Genomic DNA, 23767 nt, shown 5'->3' on the forward strand with positions numbered 1-23767 from the left:
TTTTATTATTTTTTATTTTTTTCGTCTTCCATTTTAATTAAAAAAAATTTTTATTATCCATTTTTATTTAAAACTAAAATTTTAAAAGTGCAATTTAAATAAATCTGATTCTTAATTAAGAAATAATCAAAGATAATTGTTAAGTTTTTTAATCTAATATAATATTATAGCTGAATCTTTACAAACAATCTTTAAGTACAATTTTTATAAGTTCATTTTTATTTTATTAAATAAATTTTTTTATATTTATTAAATAATAATATAGATGGATTATTTTTGCACTGGTTATAAATATATATATATTTATATTTATACAAAACATTTTCTTGACAGTACCAAAAAATAAAATTGACAAATAATTTTCAGTATGATTTGGTATGATATATTTTTGAAATATTCATAATAAGGTAATAATAATAAATCAAAGTAAATTTATAGTTGTGATCAAAAATTGAAATGAAAAATTATATTAAACGAATCATGTAAAACGACTATTTATTAATTATATTTTGACTTTTATTATAGGCTGCCATACATGTACAATAATTTAATTAATATATTGTTTAATATTAAACTTACAATTAATACTCTCAATCGCTTATATGGAGATATTACTATTGATTTATACATCATGCGATCATACGCTGTACAATTGATAATGTGATATAATATATGTTGTTACATATAAAATCATTTGTATACGAATAAATCTTCTTCAAATCTTAGCAATGCATTTATAATATTTTATAATATTTTTGTTTTATCACATTCTTTCTCACATATTTTGTCATAGTAAAAACTAATAATTTTGAATATGCAACATGTTAAAAAACATATATTTAAATTTATACGGAATAATGAGAATGAGAAGTAATTTATTTTAATTACTCTTTTTTTTTTATTTAAATCTAGACATATACACATGGAAAATATTATATAATGATATTAAAAACAAATATTGAAAATTATAAATGTTTTATAATTTTTTCATTTTTATTTTTTTTGTTATGTAATAGTTAATTATATATTGTTAATTATAAAACATATCATTCTTATTTCTCTCTTCCCATTCGATAAAAATATAAATAAATAATATTCATTCATACAATCATTAACAATCATAATATTTTGCACTAATTTTATGATTTTAGAAACAATTATGAGCTTTTTCAAAATTGCAAATTGTTATTTAAATATAAATGCCTGTATTAAATTCTATAAGCTATTACTATCAGAATTACATTTTTATAAATTAATACGTGCGTAAAACATATTATTTATATAATATATATATAATATCTATCATATACTCTATTATTCATTTATACACATACTATGTTATTCATCATAAATTTGAGATTACCGTTTTCATTACTATGTTTCGAAATTTAATAAGTTAAAAAATTTTTAAATTTCAGAAATAAAATAATACCTTCATTTAAATAAGTTCTCATTTATATGGAAATTATTTTAATACGATTAATTCTTATTTTAAAAAAAGAATAATATTATAATTTTGCGATATTCTCAAATTTATGATTGAATTTATTATTCATAACTTTTTTTCAGAATCGTCTACATAAATTTTTTTACATCACTCTAAAATTTATCTTCACAGTTATTAGAGTACAATCGTTTATGAATAACCATTTTAAAACATTTACTACTTACACAAATACAAATAAAATAACATTATTAAACATTAGAGCATGAGAAATTGTCAAACAGCTTTTTTTTAAAAATAACATTTGAACGCGCGCGTATATATATCGAAAGGAACTCTTAACGATCTAAGGCCGATTTCAAATCATACGCAACAATCTAATCCAGTGTTTCCTGATTCTTTTTAAGAGTAACTTGATATGATAGTACATTTGTTATATTTTAAAATATTTTTATCAATTAAAGATTAGAATAAGATTTAATCAAAAATTGAATAAAATTTAATATTAATAATTTCAACTGATATGGAAAAAGATAGTACTTTATAATGTAATCAATAATGAATTTTTATTTGTGCGTTGATCTATAAATTTCATTTTTTAACATTATTTATAAATATCAATAAATATTATATATTTTTATGTTTCATAAAATTTTAATACTATTTTCGCGACATTGATTAGGAAACACTGTTCTAACGTATGCGATATTTCAATACCATATATTGACTCGTAGAAAATTTCAACTACGCAAAACGAAAACAAGAAATCTTGCAAGTATTTTTACATATCTCAATGATGCGACACTCTTTATCTTTGATCAAATTTTTCAACAAGTCTCGCATTTTACCTGCTCATTTTTGGACCGCTGAACTTCCTTCGGAAAGTTTCATCGTTCCTCTGTTCAACTTTTCTGTAACTTTTCGAACACGCAAAGCTTTCTCCCTCCTTTCTTTTCTATATATTACATCTTTGCAAAGATGCCATTGGCTTCTGTACAATGCGGAAGAAGCTTGAATTTTGATATCGTTTGCAAAATGTCGGGATCGGCGTTCTTTCTGTCTGCTATCAACGACTAAGATAGCGTAGCTATTTGACATGTCCTTTGTTCCGGTTCACTATCCTCATCTGATTCGCTCGCCCATGAGGGCTGACGTTCGTGTCATATTTCTCCGTCGCTGTCTCCCACTCGTCCTGTTGGTCCAGACACACCGTCGTCCAGTACTTCCGTCACCTTGTGCGATGCACTCGATCTTAGAAAAAAGGTTCTTTTCTTTGTGGTCAGGAGAATGAATTGCTAGCCATCGGACAATTCGACGAATGATATATTAGGAATTAGGTTATGTCACGAGTAATGGAAATGTTATGTTGTGAATGATTGTGAATCGAGAATTTTCGTAAAGAAGACGAGAATGATATGGGAAGGAATTGATGTACATCAATTGACATAAGTGAATTATAACAAATATTGGATAAAAAATTAGAAAACATATCTATGAAATAATCAAAATGAATTTTTATGGTGATATGATTCGATCAGAGTTCGGAATTTTTCTTTTTGTAGATCTAAAAGATTAGTAATGTATAAGATTGATAGTTGTTATAGCTAGTTATAAATATTTAGAAGAAAAAAGAAGTGAAAGTGGACATGAGTCATGTGTTTTATTGTGCAAATCAAAAAGTGCAAATCAAAAAGTGATGAAAAAATTGATAAAAAAAAAATATTATTTATTTATTTTAATTTATAAATTGAAAAATGTTTACATATTTTAATTTTATTTAATTGAATTACTAATTATAATGTATAATTGTTAAATCGAAAATTGAATATATCGATACTTTTTATGGCGCGAAAAGTGGTGGGGATAACTGCTAAATCAGTAGTTCTCATCTATGTCATAGATCAGCAGTCCTTTTCAAAACTTTTCATTATAAAAAATTTATATAATTTACAAGGTAATAAAATTAATAATAATATAGTTTGTTATATATTAAGATTACATTATTATTAAAAATTTTTGCAAAGAAATATAATTTCAATTATAATATTATCGATAATATAATTCAGAATATGATATAATATTTAGAATGATAATTTATATTATTTTGTCGAATTTTGAAATATAAAGTTTATAAATTTTATAATCATAATGTTTCCTTAGGTCAAAAATCAGAATTTCTTCTTTGGAATTTAATTTAATTAAATTATTGATAAAGAAATAAGAAAAGAAAAGATAATCTTACAAATAATGTTAAGATGCTAGTATATTAATGTTGAATAATGCAGATAAATAAGTAATGATAGTAAAAATAAATGAAAAAAAATGAAAATTTTATTTTATTTTAATTTTTTGAATTTTTATGAAAATTTTATAATATATTATATGAGATAAATACAAACAGGTGAAGAAGCTTTATAATTTCGTAAAAAGTATTGAAGGAAAATTTTTTAAAGTATCGAAATGTTATATTGAATGTAAGATGTAAAATTACAGTGAAAAATTCTGTAGAGAGAAGCGGGTTAAAGTATCAGAATATTTAAGATCTTGTTTTACTGCATTTTAACCTGTTGGAGTGAAATTGAGTCGCCATATTGATATTATTTTTGCAATTACAATAAATTTAATATGAAAAATTCTGATTTCGTTTTTGTCAAAATAATATTTTTAAAAATTATTTTTCTAATGATGAATTATTTTAATATGAAATAATATTATATTTTTATATTAATTTTTTTTGAGCTTGAGTGATGAATAGGTTATTCTTTGGTAAATATTAAATATAAATAAAAATTTTATTTCATTTCATCTCATTGGCCATGGTTTTTTATGATATTCGTTTCTATTTATTATTAATTTTCATAAAAATATTTTCAAATAATATTTGATATTGTGAAATTATCCACTGAACAGGTTAAATGTATGTTTGCATAAAAAAACCGTGAAATAATTAATTTTCCAATAATTATTTTTGAATTATTAAACTGTAAATTTTTTTCAAAAGAAATTAAAATTATTCTCATATTTATTGTTCTATGTAACGATTTTCACATAAATAATGCACATTAAAAAAAAGTAATAAGAAAATTATATGTTATAATTCTCTTCATTTTCTCTTTTAACTTGAATAATAATTTGAAATAATAATAAATTATAATAATTGCAATTAAAATTAAAATTACAATTTCTTTTAAATTACCATATAATTCCATTTCAGTACAAAAATAATATTTTCATAATAACAAATAATTTATTTAAGAATTAGTTTACCTAATAAAATGTATAATTAAAATATATTTCAATTTCGAAATTTCTTTATAATAAATTCAATTTTAATTACTTCTTTTTTTTTTCATAATAATCTTAATCATTTCAACTATTTAATATATCTATTTATCATTTTCACTTTTAAATTATTAAAAAAATCTCCAATTTCTTAAATATCTAATTTCTTAAGAAGAAAATTTTTAGTTTAAAGTAAAAAAATTACCAGAACAATGAAAGGATTATCCTTATACAATTATGTTAAATTACATTTTCTTTGTAGCAGAAATTCAAGGATTTTCAACGTTAATCTTTTAATACAGAAAATATTTTTCTTTTTTTTCTTTTGTTCCTTTTTTAGCTTGTATATACTTACCAGAACTTCTTCAAAACGATCGTAATTCTCAGGCCTAGTGTTTAGAAGGCTCTCGCCAACTGAATCCGTGGCATTGCTCATCTGGCAGGAACCACGTATGCCCAAAGCGCTGGACGTAATATGCAGCAAGGATAGCACTGCCAAAAGTCCGGCTGGGGATATAAAAACAGAAGGGAAATGTATAACGGGGTATATTTCTTTCATTTCTGTCTGCTTTCGATGTTATTACTTAACGTCAAATCTTTGTCTCTTTCTTTCCTCTGATTCACATATTTTTTTCACAATACAAGATTTCAGAATAATGAAAATTTTCTTCCTGTTATTTATTATGGTTATATTTTTGAAATTATATTTGAGAAAATATTTTGTCAAATTAAATCATTTTTTGATTCTATAATAATATATACTAAAAATATTACATATAAAAATTATTGTATTATAGTTTCTGATCATTAAATTAAGATTGTTTTAAGCAAAATTTTAAAGTTCCATAATTTTCTTAAAATTTGAAAATGGAAACTTTTATTTTTTGATCCTTTAGATCAATTTTCTTGATTGTTAATAATGGAATTTTGATATTTGACAATTTTTCCTTTTAAAGGCATTTTTGCCTTTGTTTTTCAGATATTGAAAATTAAAAATCAATGAAAATAAATCTGGATGTAATTCCTGGATCCTGGACACGAATGAAAATAATCTTAAGTGAAAAATAATGATTTTTAAATCTTATCCTCAATATCATATAATTCTCCTCAATACAACTTTTACGAGGTAAGTTACTGTCTATGAGTCGGTGAGTATCCGCAGGGAGGAGCGACAGCTTTCAGGTGCTGCATTAGATTTATACAGACCCGAACTTGCTTTCGTGAGTCCTTTGGATGGTGACGTACTCACGAACAAGTTAAAATATATCTTATCAACGACAAAAATAGTATTATATTTATATATTATTTTGATTTGTTAATTAGTCTTTAAAATTTTAAAATGCAACAATTGTATATCTTAATTTAATATAATTAATTATATCAAATTATATGTATCTTTATACAATTTGATTTTTTTTTATTCACAATAATTAATTTATAAATAATTTGCAAATGTAATGTACTATGTAATTCATAATTTTTCAAACTACAAGTTTTATCATTTTTCTTTGAGATTACTAAATTCTATCATTTCATATATTTAAAGGTAAAATCTATTTCAAAACCGAAGTAAATGTTTCCACATGAGAAAATACAAAATTTCTCCTAATTTAATTAATTGAAATAATATTCAAATATTCTCAATAATATTCTCAAAATAATCATGTTAAATTATATATTAAAAATAATACGTTAAATAATTTTAATGACAAAATGAAAAAAATAAATAAATAAAAGAAATAATAATTCCACTAATGCATTATTAAGCTATGAATTAGCTGACAAAAGGGTTTCTGTTGTTACTTTTAATTAATAATTTTCAACTTATAAATGTTTAAACAACTAGTTTGCCAAGTTACCCGCAACATAGGACAACCATAGACTATACGGTTTCCATGCCAAAATACAGGATAATGGTAGATAAAACAATGCCCTTCGCCAACCCCTTGTTATCGCCAACACTGCCGACCAGCAACACGAACAAAGAGACTCGTCGTTCCTGAAACAAAATATATACAACGTTTTATCGAGGTCCATGTCATTCTCTGCAAGAACTAAGTCTTTTCAAATTGGATTTATAGATGCAATAAAGCGTTGAAGATTTTATTAAGAGGAAAATAATTCATATATTTTCTTTATAACTTTATTAGATAATAATATATAATTTTTAATATCGTTGTAATTTGGATAATAGATTTATTTTGGTAAACATATTGGAATAATTGAAAATTAGTAAGTCTAAAATAAAAAAAAATAAGATTATATGAAATAAATAAAATTTAAATTATTTATAAAATATTATTAAATTTATTGTAAAGTTTCATCACATATTTAAATATCACTTACCAGTTTTGCAAATAATATCAAGTTATATTCCAATTTGAATTTATACTTTTACTTGAGTATTTCTGAAGTATGCTATGAAACAAATAAAAATAGAGAGTAAAATAATATTTAAAAATAGTAAATAATTTAGTAAATCATAAATAATTAAAATATATATTAAAAATTACTAATTTATAATTTATTTAAGTTTAGAGAAAATAATAAAATTGCAGTAATCTGTGAATGAATTGATATAATGATAGATTGTCAATCAGAATTACAAATTATAAATGAAATCATTCAATCTATAATATCTATACAATTCCATTCATTGTTGAAATTGATGAAATTCAATCGTATAATAATAATTAATTATTGTTATAGATATTTGATATTATCGGTATTAATTTCTCCAATATATCCTTTGAATTTTAAGATTATTACATTTTACATGTAAATTCTATTTCCTATTTCATCTTAAATTAATAACTATTTAAAAAATAGTTCAAGACAATTTATCTTTGATGAAATCGAAATTTTATTAAATACATTCAGGTATGTATTTTTTATAATATATCTCATTTTTAATCTGACCAAAAAACCATACTTATATTATATGATAACATTTTTCACTTTTCAGACAAGTAGAACAGGCCAGCCATAAGTCAAACGCATAATTTCTTATTATTTTTCTCACTTTCCAATCATCCACATATCTGAACCGATTCAAACAAAAACCAATATTCCTTACAACACCTCTTTATAAAAATCCTATAGTTTCATTTGCAGCAAGTCACACGTTATTTCACCAACCTACCCCTTTTTCCATTTTCCCTTCATTGTCAGTCGAGAATTCTCGAGCCGAATCTCATTGATTTCCTAATGTCATTCCAGATTCCAATAAACGCAAAAACGTCGACGAAATCGTGCAAAGTATTCTCGAACGGAGGATCACGGAGGAAAAAGTAAGCGGTGGCAAGGATGGAAAGCTAGACTGGTAATTACCAGGTTCGAACTTTGTCCCAATTTCCTCGATCACGAATAAAATACACCTCCACGTGTAAAGTGGAAAACGAAGATGGGCAAAGAAAATATGCAAGAACCTGATATAGATGTATAATAGAAGAGGTTGACGACGATTGTGAAGCCACCAAGGAGGGTGGTCGTGCTCGAAGTGAATACGGCGAAAGGTCGAGGTGGAATAAAAAGAGAGAAAGGAGTTTCCGAAGGGAAAAGACGATTTTATTGGCGGACGAACTTCCGACGATCTATCTCGGCTCGACACCACTCGTTTCGGGAGTTTATATTCTTGTCGACGTTATCAAAAGGAATAAAGTCGACGAATAAACGTCTCTCCCCTCCTCCCTCCCTTTTTTTGTACCTTTCTTATTACGACCGATGAAAATCAGATGTTTTATACGATGGAGGATTTTCTTCCCTCTTGCTTGTTTGCACTTCGATGAAAGTACTTGAAGAGATGAAGGAAGGTAGAATGAAAAGGAGCTCGCTTTGCTGGTTTGGAATAATAGTGTGTGATTATTTGAGGATTTTGTAGGAAGATTTGTTTTCAATGAACTGATTTTTTTCTTCTTTTTCTTCTTTTTTTTTCTTTTTAGAATAGGAGTTTTGAACGTAGAAATTAAAAAAGAAGAAATTGATTTATGGAAGATATTTGTAGGCGTTTCATTTTTTATTTTGACCACGTTATTGTGTTTATCTGACTGACTGACGTAAACTATTTTTCTGAATGTAACTCTCTTATTTTTCTTATGATTGTTTTATTCTACGTGCTTGGCCATGATTGGTCTATTCTATCTGTCTGGACGTGACTAGCTTATTCTATTTGGTTGGGAGCAACTGGCCCATTCTACTTGTCTGCTCTATTCTTCGATAGTGATTATTTTGTTCTATTTGTCTGATCACGATCGGTCTGATCATTCTACACATTTTTTCAGCATTAAATATATGTAATACGATATAATATTTAGTGATGATGATAATTTAAACGTATATTTCTGTAAAAATCGTGTAAAATTACGAACGGAATATTTATAATAATTTAGGGATAAGAAATATGTATAGGAAAAGTATGCTAAATTTATTTACCTGACACAAATCTGTACGAACAAGGTGATGGCCCATGTAATCTCGAGAAAGAATATCAAACCAGATGCTGCTCTGAAATAGAATCACATAAATTTTTATTTAACGAGTAGAAGAAAGAATATTGTTGCAATTTGTATTTATGTTTCAAATAGTAGTAATAAAATCCATCTATTGGTTTCTCTTCCACTGTTCCTTTTAGAATCAAAATTTGTATTAAAAAAAAAAATATTAAATGAAAATTCTTTTTTATTTTTTCTTTTTAGATTATCAAAATTTAACTTTTTTACATTTTTATCATACAACAATCATTATTTATATAACTAGGATATTTAAAAATTATTCTTTCACCTTCTTTTTAATATTTGCATTATTATTTTCTATCTAACTGAAAATTAATCTTTTTCTTTCACTACAAATGTTCTTTAACAGTTTCATTATCTCCCAAATTAATACCATAATCTTAAAATAAACGTTTTACACCACTCTCATCTTATCTTATCTCCCTCCCAGGTTATTAATCTTCCACAACTTCTTCCCCGGTATACATACATAATTTCCACACTTTTTCGCAACGGTTCGACTTCCTTTAATTAACAAGCTGCACAAATTTATTCCAAACTCGTTTAAACGTCCTTCTTTGATCGCGAGAGGCGCAAAAAATCTGCAAACACCGAAGCCAAACTTTCCGTAAAAAGCTCCTACTCCCTTCAAATTCATTTTCCTTTATTCTCTCAATGGACTCGAAAGAACGCTCGTCCTCGCTGATCTTCGAATCGGCTGCGAATATACGCAACACACGGTTCGAGCAAAATACAATTTCTCTCGCGAATTCCGCTTTGTATCTCGCCTCTCGCGCCGCGACTCTTATTTTATCGCGGAAATAAGTCTGCGAATTACTCTCAGCTCCCTGCTCTCCGTCGTGTCCACCCGCTATAAAACTCGTTCCTGTTTCATCGTCGTACGCTCCTCCTCGTTTTTCGCGTGTTCCACGCGAGGAATTTCGCGAAATTTAAGCGAATTCGCGATTTCTCGAGCCGCGGAAATCGAATTGAAGGGAGAGGGGAGGAATTATTTCGCTCGCAGAAATGGAAAATTCTGTTCCCTGGGTATTGTCTCGTATGATATTTCGGAGGAATTTTAAGAATTGTACTTCTTGCCACTAGGATTCGCGAATTTTTAAGTATTCGAAACAAGAATCGAGAGATGTTTCTTTCAGAAATAAAAAAAATATCTATAATTTGATTTGCATTGAAATTATATAAAAATATATAATTCTTAACTTAATGTTTTTCTCTTTCGAACCGCTTTGATTGAATTAATTAATTTTTCTTATGTTCGTGTTATAATATATATATATATATATTTTTCCAAGATAATTTATATTTTTAAGTCAACATACAATAATCTATCTTGAATTATACATGAACGTGTCAAATGCTCGAACTCCAGTGCTCCAGTTCGTTGCATATTAGGTCTCGTAGGTCTCAAGAGTACGGGAACATGGAGAATTCTCTCTATGTAACGTTCTCTTGATATCTACATAGATTTAAATACCAATTTCTCAGAATTTCTTTAGCCAGTAAGTAAATGTTAACACAATATTACATTTCGTTATCACGTTTCAACAGAGGTTATGAAAACTGTACAAAATTGTATTCCAATGCAATAACTCTTATCGTCGCTCAATAGTCAATTCCTTGTTCGCTAAAGTTTTACCATAAATTTCATCAATAATGCATATTCCAAGAATAATTAAATCTAAAACATTGATTTTCAAATTCAATTCAGTAATGCGAAACAATTCGGAATTCCATTTCTCGATTAATATACATTTCGAACGAAAACGAGTTACAAAACTCTCGTCTTTGATAAAATCGAGTTATCGATAATATTATTCGCCTCGAAACGCGATTTTTCCATCGATTTCATTCGTACGCTTAATTTCACTCGACACGCTCGGAATTCACGACGAAATCCCGGATATTTCGGGCTCGGGTGTTACAGTAATTTTGTGGAAGGCAAGACGCGCTAATGTCGCCACCACGCGTGGATAAAGCCAACAAGCGAGAAATACGCAGTCGACCGTTGGGATAGACACGCCGAGTGGCTGATCATACCGCGGTCGAATCTACTACTACGCTTCTATCATTGAACGCGCTACTGTTATCCAAATGAGAATCCACGGGCAAACGAATCGATATGGAATACTATTTGTTCCACATTGGATTTCGCATCTGACCGAATATTTTGGCGTAATGGTGGATCATCCTCTTTCGTTTTTATATTGATTTATATTTTATTATGTTCGATATATTTATTTTACGAAGTTTTTAGTCTTTGTTTACGTTCGATTAACGGTTCACAGTTTTTGCTTTTTTCGTTGAATCGTATTACTCAATTTTTTTTACATCATTGTTATTGTATCATTTTTTTATATTTTTTTTTCCTTTGTCGCCGCACTGACTGACGGTGGAAAATGTATAAATGTGATTTATTAGGAGTAATTTTTACTCCTCGCTATGGTAATTAACGCGAAGGAGAATAAAATGGAAAATAGTGTATCTTTTAATCCCATTATGCTTGATATTAATTTATCACCAAGGAGAAATGTAAAAAATAAGAACACGAATTACGTATTTCCTTTACTGTAAATAATTATTATGATACAAAAAAAAAGTGAATAATTTATAATGATATACATTTCTGTTAAAAATTCTGTTAAAATTTTATATAAAAATTAATTACAGGATTTTTTTGAAATTTTAAAATTTCTAAAAGTTTCATCACGTTTTTTTTTTTTTAACAACCTCACAAACGCATAATTAAAAATCAATGGGAACGTAACATCAACGAATTCATATGATTTTTGAAACGGTAAAGTATCTTTGAAAAAAAAAATTGGAAACAAAAGTGAAAACAAAAAAAAAAAGAAAAGAGGAATGGATAGATTATAATATAAAGCTCGTGTTCCTTTTAAATTGGCCTGTATCGCGCAGCAATAAAGTTAAAGTTCCATCATTGTTCGAACAATCGCACCAGTGTCGTACGTTAAATGCAACGTCCCCAAACTCGATTTATGGCTAGCAACTGCATTAATCAGAGTGGTAGATCTTCCCCCGTAAATTTCAATCTAAATTCACTCACAATAAAAGATAACGAAAAGATAACATTTTTAACGATATCGTGATCGGGAATATATATATCGAGTCTATTAATATTCCATATTGCCAGATAAAATATTCATTCGTTTTTTACTCGCGATATTTATGAACATAATGAGTAATGAAAAAAATGAAAATAATATTATATCATATATGCTGAATTGAAACTAGTAATTTTAATAAAATAATAATAATATTGTATTTCAACATTAAATAAATAAATGTTTTGTATATGGCATGAAAACAATTAATTTTAAATTTGGAATTATGATAAAAAAATATTCTGATCCATTTTTTGTTCTTCTTCCTGTTTTTTATATTTTTAAAATAATCATTTGTTAATAAAAAAAGAAAAAGAAATATCGATTGAGCATTGTCGAAATTAGATGCAGATCACGCTTATAACATCACCGTATTGTCCGATCAAAAATACATACGAGTGCAACTTGGTGGAGTGGAACTATCGAAAGTTTATTTTTGATAAAATAAACCGATTGAAATTTAAGTTTACACAAACGATTTTGAACGAGGTCAATTCGCCTGTTTGACCTAGCCCAAAAGTTGCCTCTAATGTAAACGAGGCTTCACCGATGCAACTGCATGCATAAACATATCATAAAATTCTGCAGGCATCCTCGAAATTTTTGATTTATTCATACCTCCTCTTATTTTTACGCGTTTCCAGTTTCGAGAGAAATAAATTATTTCTTTCTTAAAATATATATATATATATAAATCGTCTCGTCAAACTTGAAGAAAGAAAAAATCTCGATAAATATATTTTCGAATTCTATATTAACTCAACTAATCATAAAAATTGTAGCAAAGTTATATCTATAATGATTACACACTGTTTAAGATTATTATATATTTCATAAATGAACAAAACGTGAAAGAGATACACAAGTGTCTCCTTTTTAAATAACAAAAATAAAATTCGTCGTACATCGGATTATTTGAAGTTTTATATATTTCGAACAATAATACTCTTTCCTCTTAAAACTGTTTACAAGCATTACACTGGCTCGTAAAATGATAAACACGATGGAAAGTCGTGTGCAACACAATGATATATATATATGTATATACACGCTATATTTACCATTCAAGCAAATTTGAACTACTTGTGTAACTTTCCACTGCGTAGTTTCCACTACGCCTACTTCGTTTGTATTATTTCGTCCAATGTTTGCCCTACATGGTTTTCTTACCATGTTCATACACTTAACATACACTCGAGAAGGAGAGCAGGAAGGGGAAGAAGAATGGTCGTAAAACGAGGGCAATCACATTTAAACAAAAGCAGTTACAAGGTTGGTAATACAGAGGGAATGAACCATTAATTGAGCAAACTCGAGATTTCTATGGTTCCCCTCCCCCCTCCCCCCCTCATAAAAGTTATCTTGGGATCCAAATTTCTAAATCAATCGTTGCTTATTCTTCGTTTCATAATTGTTGTGTCATTATTACTTATTTATTTACAGTATTTGAGAAAAATATCTTCGTTCGATGTGTACGGAGGAGAGGGGAGGGGGAACTTTCTTGTATTGCCCTCGTTCGAGTTTCGAATCTTGTAAAGATGTCGTTAAAAGTTTATACATCGCGATTCAACTCGTCTCGTAACGACGTTACCATCAGAGGCTAAAACGGCGTATACATGAAAAATATATATATATATACAAAGAACGAATTCTTGCTTGATAATTGTTGTTTCAAACTTGATATTTTTGACGTAGATGTGGAAATTTGTGATGAAAGATTGTGAAAATATTTATATTGCTATTTAATAATGAAAAAAAAAAATAATAATAATTTTGATTGTACTGATAATAGTTAATATAATTTTGATAAAATAATAGTTTTTCAATTTTTACAATAGTATATCAATATATAGCAATTCTTATTCTAATTAATATTTCAATAATGAAAGAAATAATAATTGATAATTTTTTATTTATCTTATTAATTTTAATACGATTTAATTAGAGGTAGAGTATAGTAGGGATATTAAATATATAAAGTGATGATATAATGAAATTATATAGCAGAAAGAAATTAAATGTAAAAAGATGAATATATCTGAGTTTAAAGTAATAGGTGTACATATGATGCAGGAGGTTAAAGCTACGAGAATATTCAGAATGTTTAATCGTTTGTAGTTTAATGTAGTTTATGATAAATCGCTAATTATTATTAATTTGACGTATAATTATTCATCATAGATGCATTTATATATATATATTTGCTTTAATTGTTATTACACGCATGAATTCTTGTAATTTAATTTATTGACAAATGTTGAAATTAGGCACATACATGAAATTTATCGATTAATTAAATAGAAGTTGAAATAACTTGCTTGTAAAAATATTTTACACCTATGCAAATACGAATCTCATCGATCATACGTATACATTAACTTGCGAGCTCAGAATGCTGTCTGTGAAAAGTGAAATGTGAGAGGTATTTGAGTAAAGATGTAGGTAAGATTTAGAAAAATGATGATCGATCGAAGGTTTTACGAGATACGAGCACACGAGGAAAGAAAGAGATATCGTGTGTCTACAGATGAAAATAGAAGTCGTACATAAAGAATGTTGAGAGAAGAATGGATCAAAGAAGAAGAAGAAGAAGAAGAAGCAAATATTTTGCATTGAAATATTCTTTTGAAATAAGTTTCCAGTATTGGTATTATAAAAAAAATTATTTGTCATTGGAAAAGTTTCATTTTAAAATTATAATATTAAAAATTATTATAAATATTGTATGTTTTTCTTGTGTTTACAAAAAACTTTCTCTCGATCTGAATAACACTTTCGTTCAATGTAGTGTTAAATATATTTGTCACCTTTAACATTACATGGCTAAAAAAAACTCATCAGTAGAACCAGTGAAGTATAAGGTCTTATATCAATGTCATGCCAATGATAAATTGTTCCAAAAATATAAAAATTATTTTAAAACTTCTTCCGATCAAAGATTCCCTACATTGAATTAATAACAAATTCAATATCTATTATAATCCATTATCGTTAAAAATACTACAATAATAAACGCAGAATTGTAAAGCAAAAATTAAAAATTTTCTCACCAAAATCCATTTCCAAAACATAGAGAAGAAAACCATATCATCACGTTTAAATCATTTTTTTGATTGATCGCGATATTTCAACCGGTTGCTGACACATAAGCACTCAAAGTGTCCACAGTGCTTAGGACAATAATAGAGATTGCGAATGGGACGACAGCCCGATGATATATACTTTTTCTTGCGTATTACATTTTTCCACGAATCGCGACTATCTATTTGTCTGGAGCTTGAGATAGGTTAGGGAGAACAAGTGCGAGCGAGAAGATAAGTAAGTGTCGAGAAGATAAGTAAACGACAAGGAAAGGGAAACTAAACGAATAAAAATTACCTTTTTCTTTACACGACGATATCTCAGAAACCGGAAATCGTACAATGACAAATGAAAAACCGTTTTAAAGAGCAAAGTTGCGCGTTTCTAACGATCTTTCGTACACTGACCGGAAATCATTATTTTCAGAGTTGTAGCGGCACGAAGTTTTTCTAATTTTAATAGAGCTTAATCGGATTTGGATAAACGATTGAAAATTATCTTTTCTTTAAACGATGATATCTCGGGAATGGAAAGTCGTATCGGAACGAGTGAGGAGTCATTTTAAAGGGGAAAGTTTCGCCTTTCTAACGATCTCTCGTTCATTGACCGGAAGTCATTACTTTCGGAGTTACAGCGATTCAAATTTTTCCTAATTTTAATACAGTTTAATCGAGTTTCAACGTGCATTATACTTACAATATCGAATATCTATTCTCGAAAAACCCGTTCTCGCCCGAAATTGAGAAGAAACGAATAGAGGAGAGAGGGAGGGGAGCGGAAGAAGAAGAAGGAGAAAGCGGCGGGAGAGGAAATCGCGCGCCACTTTTAATTCTCGAACACTCGATCGTGTTCGTTTCGGCACGCGTGCAAAACACGCATTTCCATAGGGGCTGGCGGAACGTAATCTGGAACGACGGGGCCTGTGATCTGCGAATTTGCAATTTGTCGTACGCATCCCCCGGGTTAAGTACACTTGGAATCGTAATCCGGTATTGACCTTTCCTCCCCCTCCCTCCTCCCCCTTCTTCCCACACGCGGCCATATTAATATACTTGACTCGTTTAATAAAGGTTGTAACGAGGTTTGCTCGTACGGGAGACTCGATTATGCCGACGCATCTTCCCAAATTGATTATTTACCGCGCATTCATTCGGTAAAGGCAGTCCCATCGATTCGCAGATTGGTTTATTCATCGAGTGATATCGTCGGCCAAATTGTCGAGTTAAATATGGGAATACGTGGATGCAGCGTTTTAGACTCTGGAAGGTGCGCATTTTCGATATACACCCCGTGAATCGATACGTACTATATTAGATCGTCCGGAAATAAATTGCGGTTTTTAACTACGTTATATTTAGAATCGATAATGTTATTTTAATAGAGGTGTGCGCTATGGATTATTGGCCGTATATCGGTTATATCGTTCATTCTTCGATACGTTAGCGGATAAATTAATTAGTAAGTTCGAGAAATAAATTTATTCTTGTTCGATTCGAATAATGATTAAGAAAGATATGGTGAATTCAAGGAAAAATGTAAATTTTTCACTATTAAACGTAGATACATTCTTATCTTATTTATATACAAATGCAAATTTTGATAGAAAATTGATAATGAAGTGGACCCCTGCAAGATAAAAACTTGCATCACCTTTGGAAAGTTTTAACCGTACATTGCTTATTTTGCATATTACTTTTCCCCCCGAAAACATATGCAATGGTATTTGCATATTTTATAAAATTATTTTATCTCGTATCCATTTCATATCCTACGTTCGAGCAAATTTTTACCAATTAAAAAAAAAAAAAAAAAGAAAAGACAAAAACATATTCGTCCCGCCGAATAATTGTTGTTAATTAATTAATTCGGCGCAATTACGAGGGGAAAAAATTTATTTTGAACAGAAATTCTAATTTTAATATTACTTAATTATCCGGCGGATCGGATTGGCGAAATTTGGGGAGATAAAGTTATCGAGAAGCAATCGAGAAGTTAAACAGCGCTATAGTGAAATAAATTTAAATTTGCATCTCCGTTATAGCAGAGAGAGAGAGAGAGAGAGAGAGAGAGAGAGAGAGAGAGAGAGAGAGAGAGAGATCAGATATAATAAATAAATTTAAGCCGATAAAGCTTTTTAATTAACTGCTGGTTAATAACTGGAGGAGATAAATATAATTTGTTACATTTTAAATTATAATCTTAATATTTGAATTTCAAATAATGGAGATTTCATTATTTTATCCTCTCGACACATACACACGTATATATATTTATCGCGCATGCGACATATTCTTTGCATATTTTAATGCAATTGTATATTTGTTACCTCGTATACACGATCGTATATCATATTCATCACATTACATCTATCCGGTTTGCATATTTTGACATATTTCATAAATGTCTAATTTATATTCCTTCAAAATACTGTCGCTAAAATCACGTGGAAATTCTTGAAATATTACATCTACAATTTGCATCTAATAATTCATTATTTTAAAATTGGAAACGAGATTGCGAGAATGATTTTATTAAGAAAAATTTTTAATACCGAATCTTTAATATCTATTAAAGATAATATTTTTGAATTTAATGAACTAGCTTTTGGACTTTGGTTCGATTAATTATTAAATTTACCGTTAATATTCTTCAGCGGTAAATTTCCAATTTACCTTCACCCGATAAAAATACGAATTCTCCATTATTTAAACCCAATTTTCGTCCCACCACATCGACGCGAATTTCAACATACAAATTTAAAAATAATTAATTCAATTTGATTCGCAATCTTCACTTTCCTCGAGAGAAAAACTCTTTTCCTTTAGTTTTAATTCGCACTTATTCCCTATCGCTAAAGGATAAAGGATACAAATCTCTCCTATCGTTACAAAGGATGCGTCATGTTACTATCCGAAGTAATGCAATAACGTTGAAAATGTAAAACATTTTTCTCAATTTCCATTCTCTTCTCCTTTTCTCTATACTCCACTCTGATATTCCTCCTTTGCGACACCGTAACAACGACGCGACCGTGTTAGGGATAGGCAAAAAACTACCGAGGCCGAGGCTATTTCTCTCTCGAAAATAAAGTCCACGCTCGAACGATCCGCGTACGCGTTTTTTCGCTCGTGGCAAGACGTGGCTCTTTACGATCGATGTCGCGTGCCAAAAAGCCGAACAAAGCGTCGTAAAATTTTCGTAAACGAACTCGAACCATGGATGAATCATATAAAGTAAGTTATATTATTATATATTCGAGTTATTATTATATTCTACAAATGTAAATAGTAAATAATGTCGTATTTTCGATAGAAGTAAAAATTTAATTTATACTTGGTTAATTATTCCAAATAAATTGATATTACCTGTATTTTCGAATATACCAACCAAGATGGTATTATTTATATTTTCAAATCTAGTAAATAAATTAGTTCGAACAAAATTCCAATACTTTTGATATTTTTCATTCCAACGTTCACGCGTAACGTGATATTTTTCCAATCCGTATGTCGCGAAAAATTTTAATTTCCATTCCTTCGTTCTTTTCCGTGTTAAACCGAATTAAAATAATCGCCATGGAGGATTGCAACGATCGATATCACGTGTACAAGGGCGGAAAAACGCCGGTCTTTACGGGATATCGAGAAATTTCGGTAATCGTCGCCGGTAACCTCGTTCTAGGCGGTGCTTCCGCTTGCGAAAGCTTCCGTTTGTCGGTAATCGAATCGAGCCTTGAAATTAGATTCTTCGTGGATAGATTCGATTCGCGACTGACGGCTGTGTTAAAAAGGAGAGAGGGGGAGGGGGGAAAAAAAAGATGCTCTTTCTAGAATTAATTCGATTCTGGCCATGATTTTTCTTGGCGATTGAAATTTAATTAAGCGCAATTGTGCAAGTTTGTTTATCGGTTTATTGATTTATAGAATTGGATATTCTTAATATGACGATACGTGTGCTTCGATATATATAAACATTATATTAAATAGTATAATATTTTTTTTAAATATTCTCGTGTTTCTTTACATGATGATAATTTTAATTTCACTTTGGAAGCATATATTATATATTAGAATAATTATGTCTCTTTTAAAAATACGTGAAAATGAAGAGAAGAAGGTGGAAAATATAATTTCTTTTGAGAGTCATTTTTTTAAAATTAATACTGTCTCCATTTTTTAATTTCAAATTCAAATTTAGATTCTTTTTTAAATGAACACGGTTATATGATTTCGTGTAATGTAATTTTTCTCACTTGCGAGATTTTAATCAAAATTTTTCTAACTGTTATTAATTATTATTCGAATCAGTGGAAACCAATAGACGAAATTTTTTTTTCATCAAAAATACAATTTTTATGACACTGAATATAGTATATAGTAACGTTTTTTAAAATGAAACATCGTGCGAATGTAATTTTTAATTTTCACTTCTCATCTCTGACGTTTGCTGCCCTTTGTTGATTTTTAATCAACTTTAAACTTTTAATTACAAACTTATTAACACCCATAAATATTCCATCGCAAAAACTTGATCAAACTAATCAAACAAGAAATATATATCTCTCCTCCTTTCACTTGAATAATTCATTATTTAATCAACCTTCTATAAATTTAAAATTTTACAATATCCTTCCCACAACAATAATAAATAATACCGTAAAATTACCGACAAAAAACAAGGAAAATAATTATTCACCATTTTTCCAATATAATTAAATTCAATCTTCACTTCAAATTCCAAATTCTTAAAAAAAAAAAAAAAAAAAAAGAAAAGAAAAGAAACGAAATCGAACGAGGAATCCTTCTCTCTCTCTCTCTCTCTCTCTCTCTCTCTCTCTATCACTCCCTATTCCTATCCCAATATTTTGATATTTGCTCCTCTGTATCTGATAATTGAGTTGAATTACGGTATACGCATGTTGAATTATCCTCACGTAACGTAAAACCCCATGACGTGCTGATGGTACGCCACATCCGCTCCGACGCCGCACACAACTGGAACAGAAAAACACGAGTGGAAGGGTTGAGAATCCATCCGTGTGTGAGCGAATACGAATTATATTTTTTTAATTGGATACGCTCGTGTCGAACGACTCTTCGTATTTTTTTCTTTTTTTTTCTCCCTCTCTTTTCCTTTTCCTCGAAGGCGAGATAGGCGGACTTATTTATGGAAATGTAAAACGCCACTGGGACGAGATAATAAAACAATCTCGCGCGCGAGGAAATGCGTCGCAATGGATAAATTCATTCGCGTGTCTACCGGGTGGTCTGAGAATCGATTTAGGGACGATTTAAAAATATCGTATCGAGTATTAGAAACTTGTTTCTAATCGATAATTTTTTGATCGGATAGAAGTTGCGTTTGATAATTCGAATTGAATTAAGAAATATGGAATAAAGATAGAAGCTTGTTTCGTTTTTTTTTTTTTTTAATTGTTCGATGATTTTCAGAATTAAAGAGTGCGAATAAAGAAAATGAGATTCTTTTGATTAGAAAATTATGCGTATTCGCAATTGTACGAGAAAAGTACAATTTTTGCATATTTTCTTATTTAATCGAGAGAAAAGAATTTTCGATACGATTCTTTCGAGGTTTTTTTTTTTTTTTTTTGTGAAATTTGGCATTGGCTCCGCTAGAAGAAAACATAAATTCGCGGGATCGTAACTTATTTCGCGGGCAAAACGAAAGTTTAAGTTATGCCAGAAGATTTTACTGGACCGATGATATCTTTCAGAACTACCCAAAGTGCTTGAAACATTCTTGAACAAGCGTTATATAACTTTTAATGCCGCGACTTTTTTACTCGCTCGTATAAATTTATAAGAAAAAAGGAAAATGGTGAAGGAGGAATTTTTAACGAATGTTGCTCTGGATCACTTTTTTATATATTTTTTTTTTTTTTTTTTTTTCGAAAACTTGCTTGGACCGTGTTCAACCCAAAAAGAAGAAGGAGATTGTGTTCGTTTCATTTCATCCCATGCGATTCGATTAAATAAATTCGATCTTTTTTAGATTAGAGTGCAAAATCATTTCTTCTTCTTCTTTTTCTCTTCTCTTTAATCCAATTCCTTTCTTTCTTTCTCGTTCGTTCTTCGTCTACAGAAATTTCTAAAGCTTTCCTTTCTCAAAATAATCTCGAAATTATGCGTTGTATTTAAGTTATATTAGGCGTAACATTATTCAAATTTGCAGTAGTAATGTTTTAATAATTTCCACGCGGCATAATAATCCTACTAGCGTTCATGGTTGTCGGGATGATTTGAATGTTTTCCCGTATTTTAGAGGCGCGCGCGCACACGTTTGCCTTTATTATCTCATTATTTGCTTTTCAAATTTGCATACAACGTTTCTATAGTTGGGATACTGTGTTACGTAATGCGTTATAGGCAATGCTCTAATTATTCGAAACATTATATGCTGGAAATGTAAGGAACCGTTGGAAAGAGTTCACGTATCAACAATTGACAAAGAAAAATTTTCATCGCAGGCCAACGAAAATTCTTCTTACATCACTCGGTATTCTTAGTCCCATTGTAAGAAAGTTATAAGAAACCCGATAAATATTGAAAATAATTTAAAGGAATGAAAGTTGAACCAAAAATACTCTAATTTTATTCTAGTTTCCTCTATAAATATTGAAAATAATTTAAAGGAATGAAAATCGAAAGTTAACCAAAAATATTCTAGTTTTATTCTAGTTACCCCTATAAAATTAATATTTAAAATAATTTAAAGGAATTAACGATGGAAAAATCGAAAGTTAACCAAAAATATCCTAGTTTTATTCTAGTTATCCCTATAAATATTGAAAATAATTTAAAGGAATGAAAATCGAAAGTTAACCAAAAATATTCTACTTTTATTCTAGTTACCCCTATAAAATAAATATTTAAAATAATTTAAAGGAATTAACGATGGAAAAATCGAAAGTTAACCAAAAATATCCTAGTTTTATTCCAGTTTCCCCTATAAATACCCAAAACAAAGATCTTGATTCGAATTAATCATGGAAAATCGAGAGTTAACCATAAAAATATGCTCGACGAAAACGAATTTCGAATTTTGAAATGATTAACGAATGGAGAATCGCGATTGAGTCGAAAGTGATTCCCCTATATTACATATATAACACGAATAACAACAGGATATTCAGGTCTCTCACCGGGAGAGAAGATCAAATTCGAAAAGACCGGTGTTGAAGCTAATTTAGAAGTTGAATAGAAGGATCTCGGGCCGGTTTCGAAAGTTTTATTAAGTTTCGTCCTCGTGAAATTTAACTTGTACACACCTCCCCCAGAGATCGAACGTATGCGTGTATACGTAAATAAAATGTAATCACCGGATACATATAACGACAGCCACAATTTTACCCTTTGAATACATTAACTCTCGAGAGAATTCGCATTGCTTTTGATCTTGACTCGAATTACGATTAAAACAATAACAAAGACGAGTCAAGTTTCGGTTGATATTTTACTCAATACTTATATCCATCTTCTTTCCTTGAATCGTATTAGAATTGTATGTATATTCGTTTTGTTCAAAAAATTATTTTTTTTAATAAAATTATCAGCAATCTAATCTCAGCGTATCTCGATATATATCATCATCATCGTATGTAACACGTGTAACAAAAAAATTCACAATTAACGATTGAAACACTAAGTAAAATGAAAAAGATGTAGTAAGCAGTCGAGAAAGAATATATCTTTATAGACATCCTTGTGAATAACGTAGGGATCTTACGTTAATTTGGCAGGAATATATTGGGGAGAAAAAGTTCGATAATGGATAAGAAAAAAAAAAAAAAAAAAAAAAAGAATAAGGAATCGACGAAAATGGATGGACCTCGTTCTGCGGTGTTCACGCGTACACGAGAATACGCCCCGCTCATCGAACGTTGCCCACGTAACCATCCGGAAAGTAGGATGCAAAGCGGTTCCCGGTATGAATTCTTTATACGGCGCACGTGGCCGCGACACCGAAATGAGATTTCCGCTTTAAAAGCCACGTCGGTGGAAAAATTTCGCGTTCCGCCCGTAATTCCCCCCTCTCCTCCTTCCACCCCCCCCTCCGCCCCCGTATACAAGTAGCGGTATCAATTGTTGAATTTCAAAAAATTTCCAACTTGTTACATTGGGAACGATCGGGATGGAGCTGAATCGACTGTATCGCCAAGATTAAATGTAACAATTTTGTCGAAGCTATCTGCGCGAGAGCCATCTATTTTTCCCTGGAAAAATACGAGAAAGAAATATTCTTCAACGAAGGGAATTTTGTTATTACGATGTGAATGAATTTATTGCAATTTTGAGAGAGTAAGGGGA

At 29.4% G+C, this 23767-nt stretch overlaps 1 protein-coding gene and 1 long non-coding RNA gene across 2 annotated transcripts in view; one reads left to right on the forward strand and one right to left on the reverse strand.

Annotated features, from left to right (window-relative positions):
* Positions 1-478: 478 nt before the first annotated feature.
* Positions 479-23767, reverse strand: part of LOC105737381 (uncharacterized) — an 85850-nt gene continuing 62561 nt past the window's right edge. The window contains exons 2-6 of the mRNA XM_086913623.1: positions 20374-20434; positions 9158-9229; positions 6586-6725; positions 5082-5233; positions 479-2676 (exon numbers count right to left, since the gene is read on the reverse strand). Coding sequence (XP_086769749.1) covers positions 2605-2676; positions 5082-5233; positions 6586-6725; positions 9158-9229; positions 20374-20434 — 497 coding nt within the window. The 3' untranslated portion in view covers positions 479-2604. The remainder of the gene's footprint in view (positions 2677-5081; positions 5234-6585; positions 6726-9157; positions 9230-20373; positions 20435-23767) is intronic.
* On the forward strand, positions 2555-7022 carry LOC116415601 (uncharacterized). Its single transcript, XR_015293829.1, has 4 exons — positions 2555-3398; positions 5067-5270; positions 5706-5852; positions 6573-7022. It is a non-coding gene; the product is annotated as an uncharacterized LOC116415601 (long non-coding RNA).

The sequence above is a fragment of the Apis florea genome, unplaced genomic scaffold (assembly GCF_048593485.1).
Source record: "Apis florea isolate Af1SG1 unplaced genomic scaffold, ASM4859348v1 contig_1914_pilon, whole genome shotgun sequence".
NCBI classification, from domain to species: Eukaryota; Metazoa; Arthropoda; class Insecta; order Hymenoptera; family Apidae; genus Apis; species Apis florea.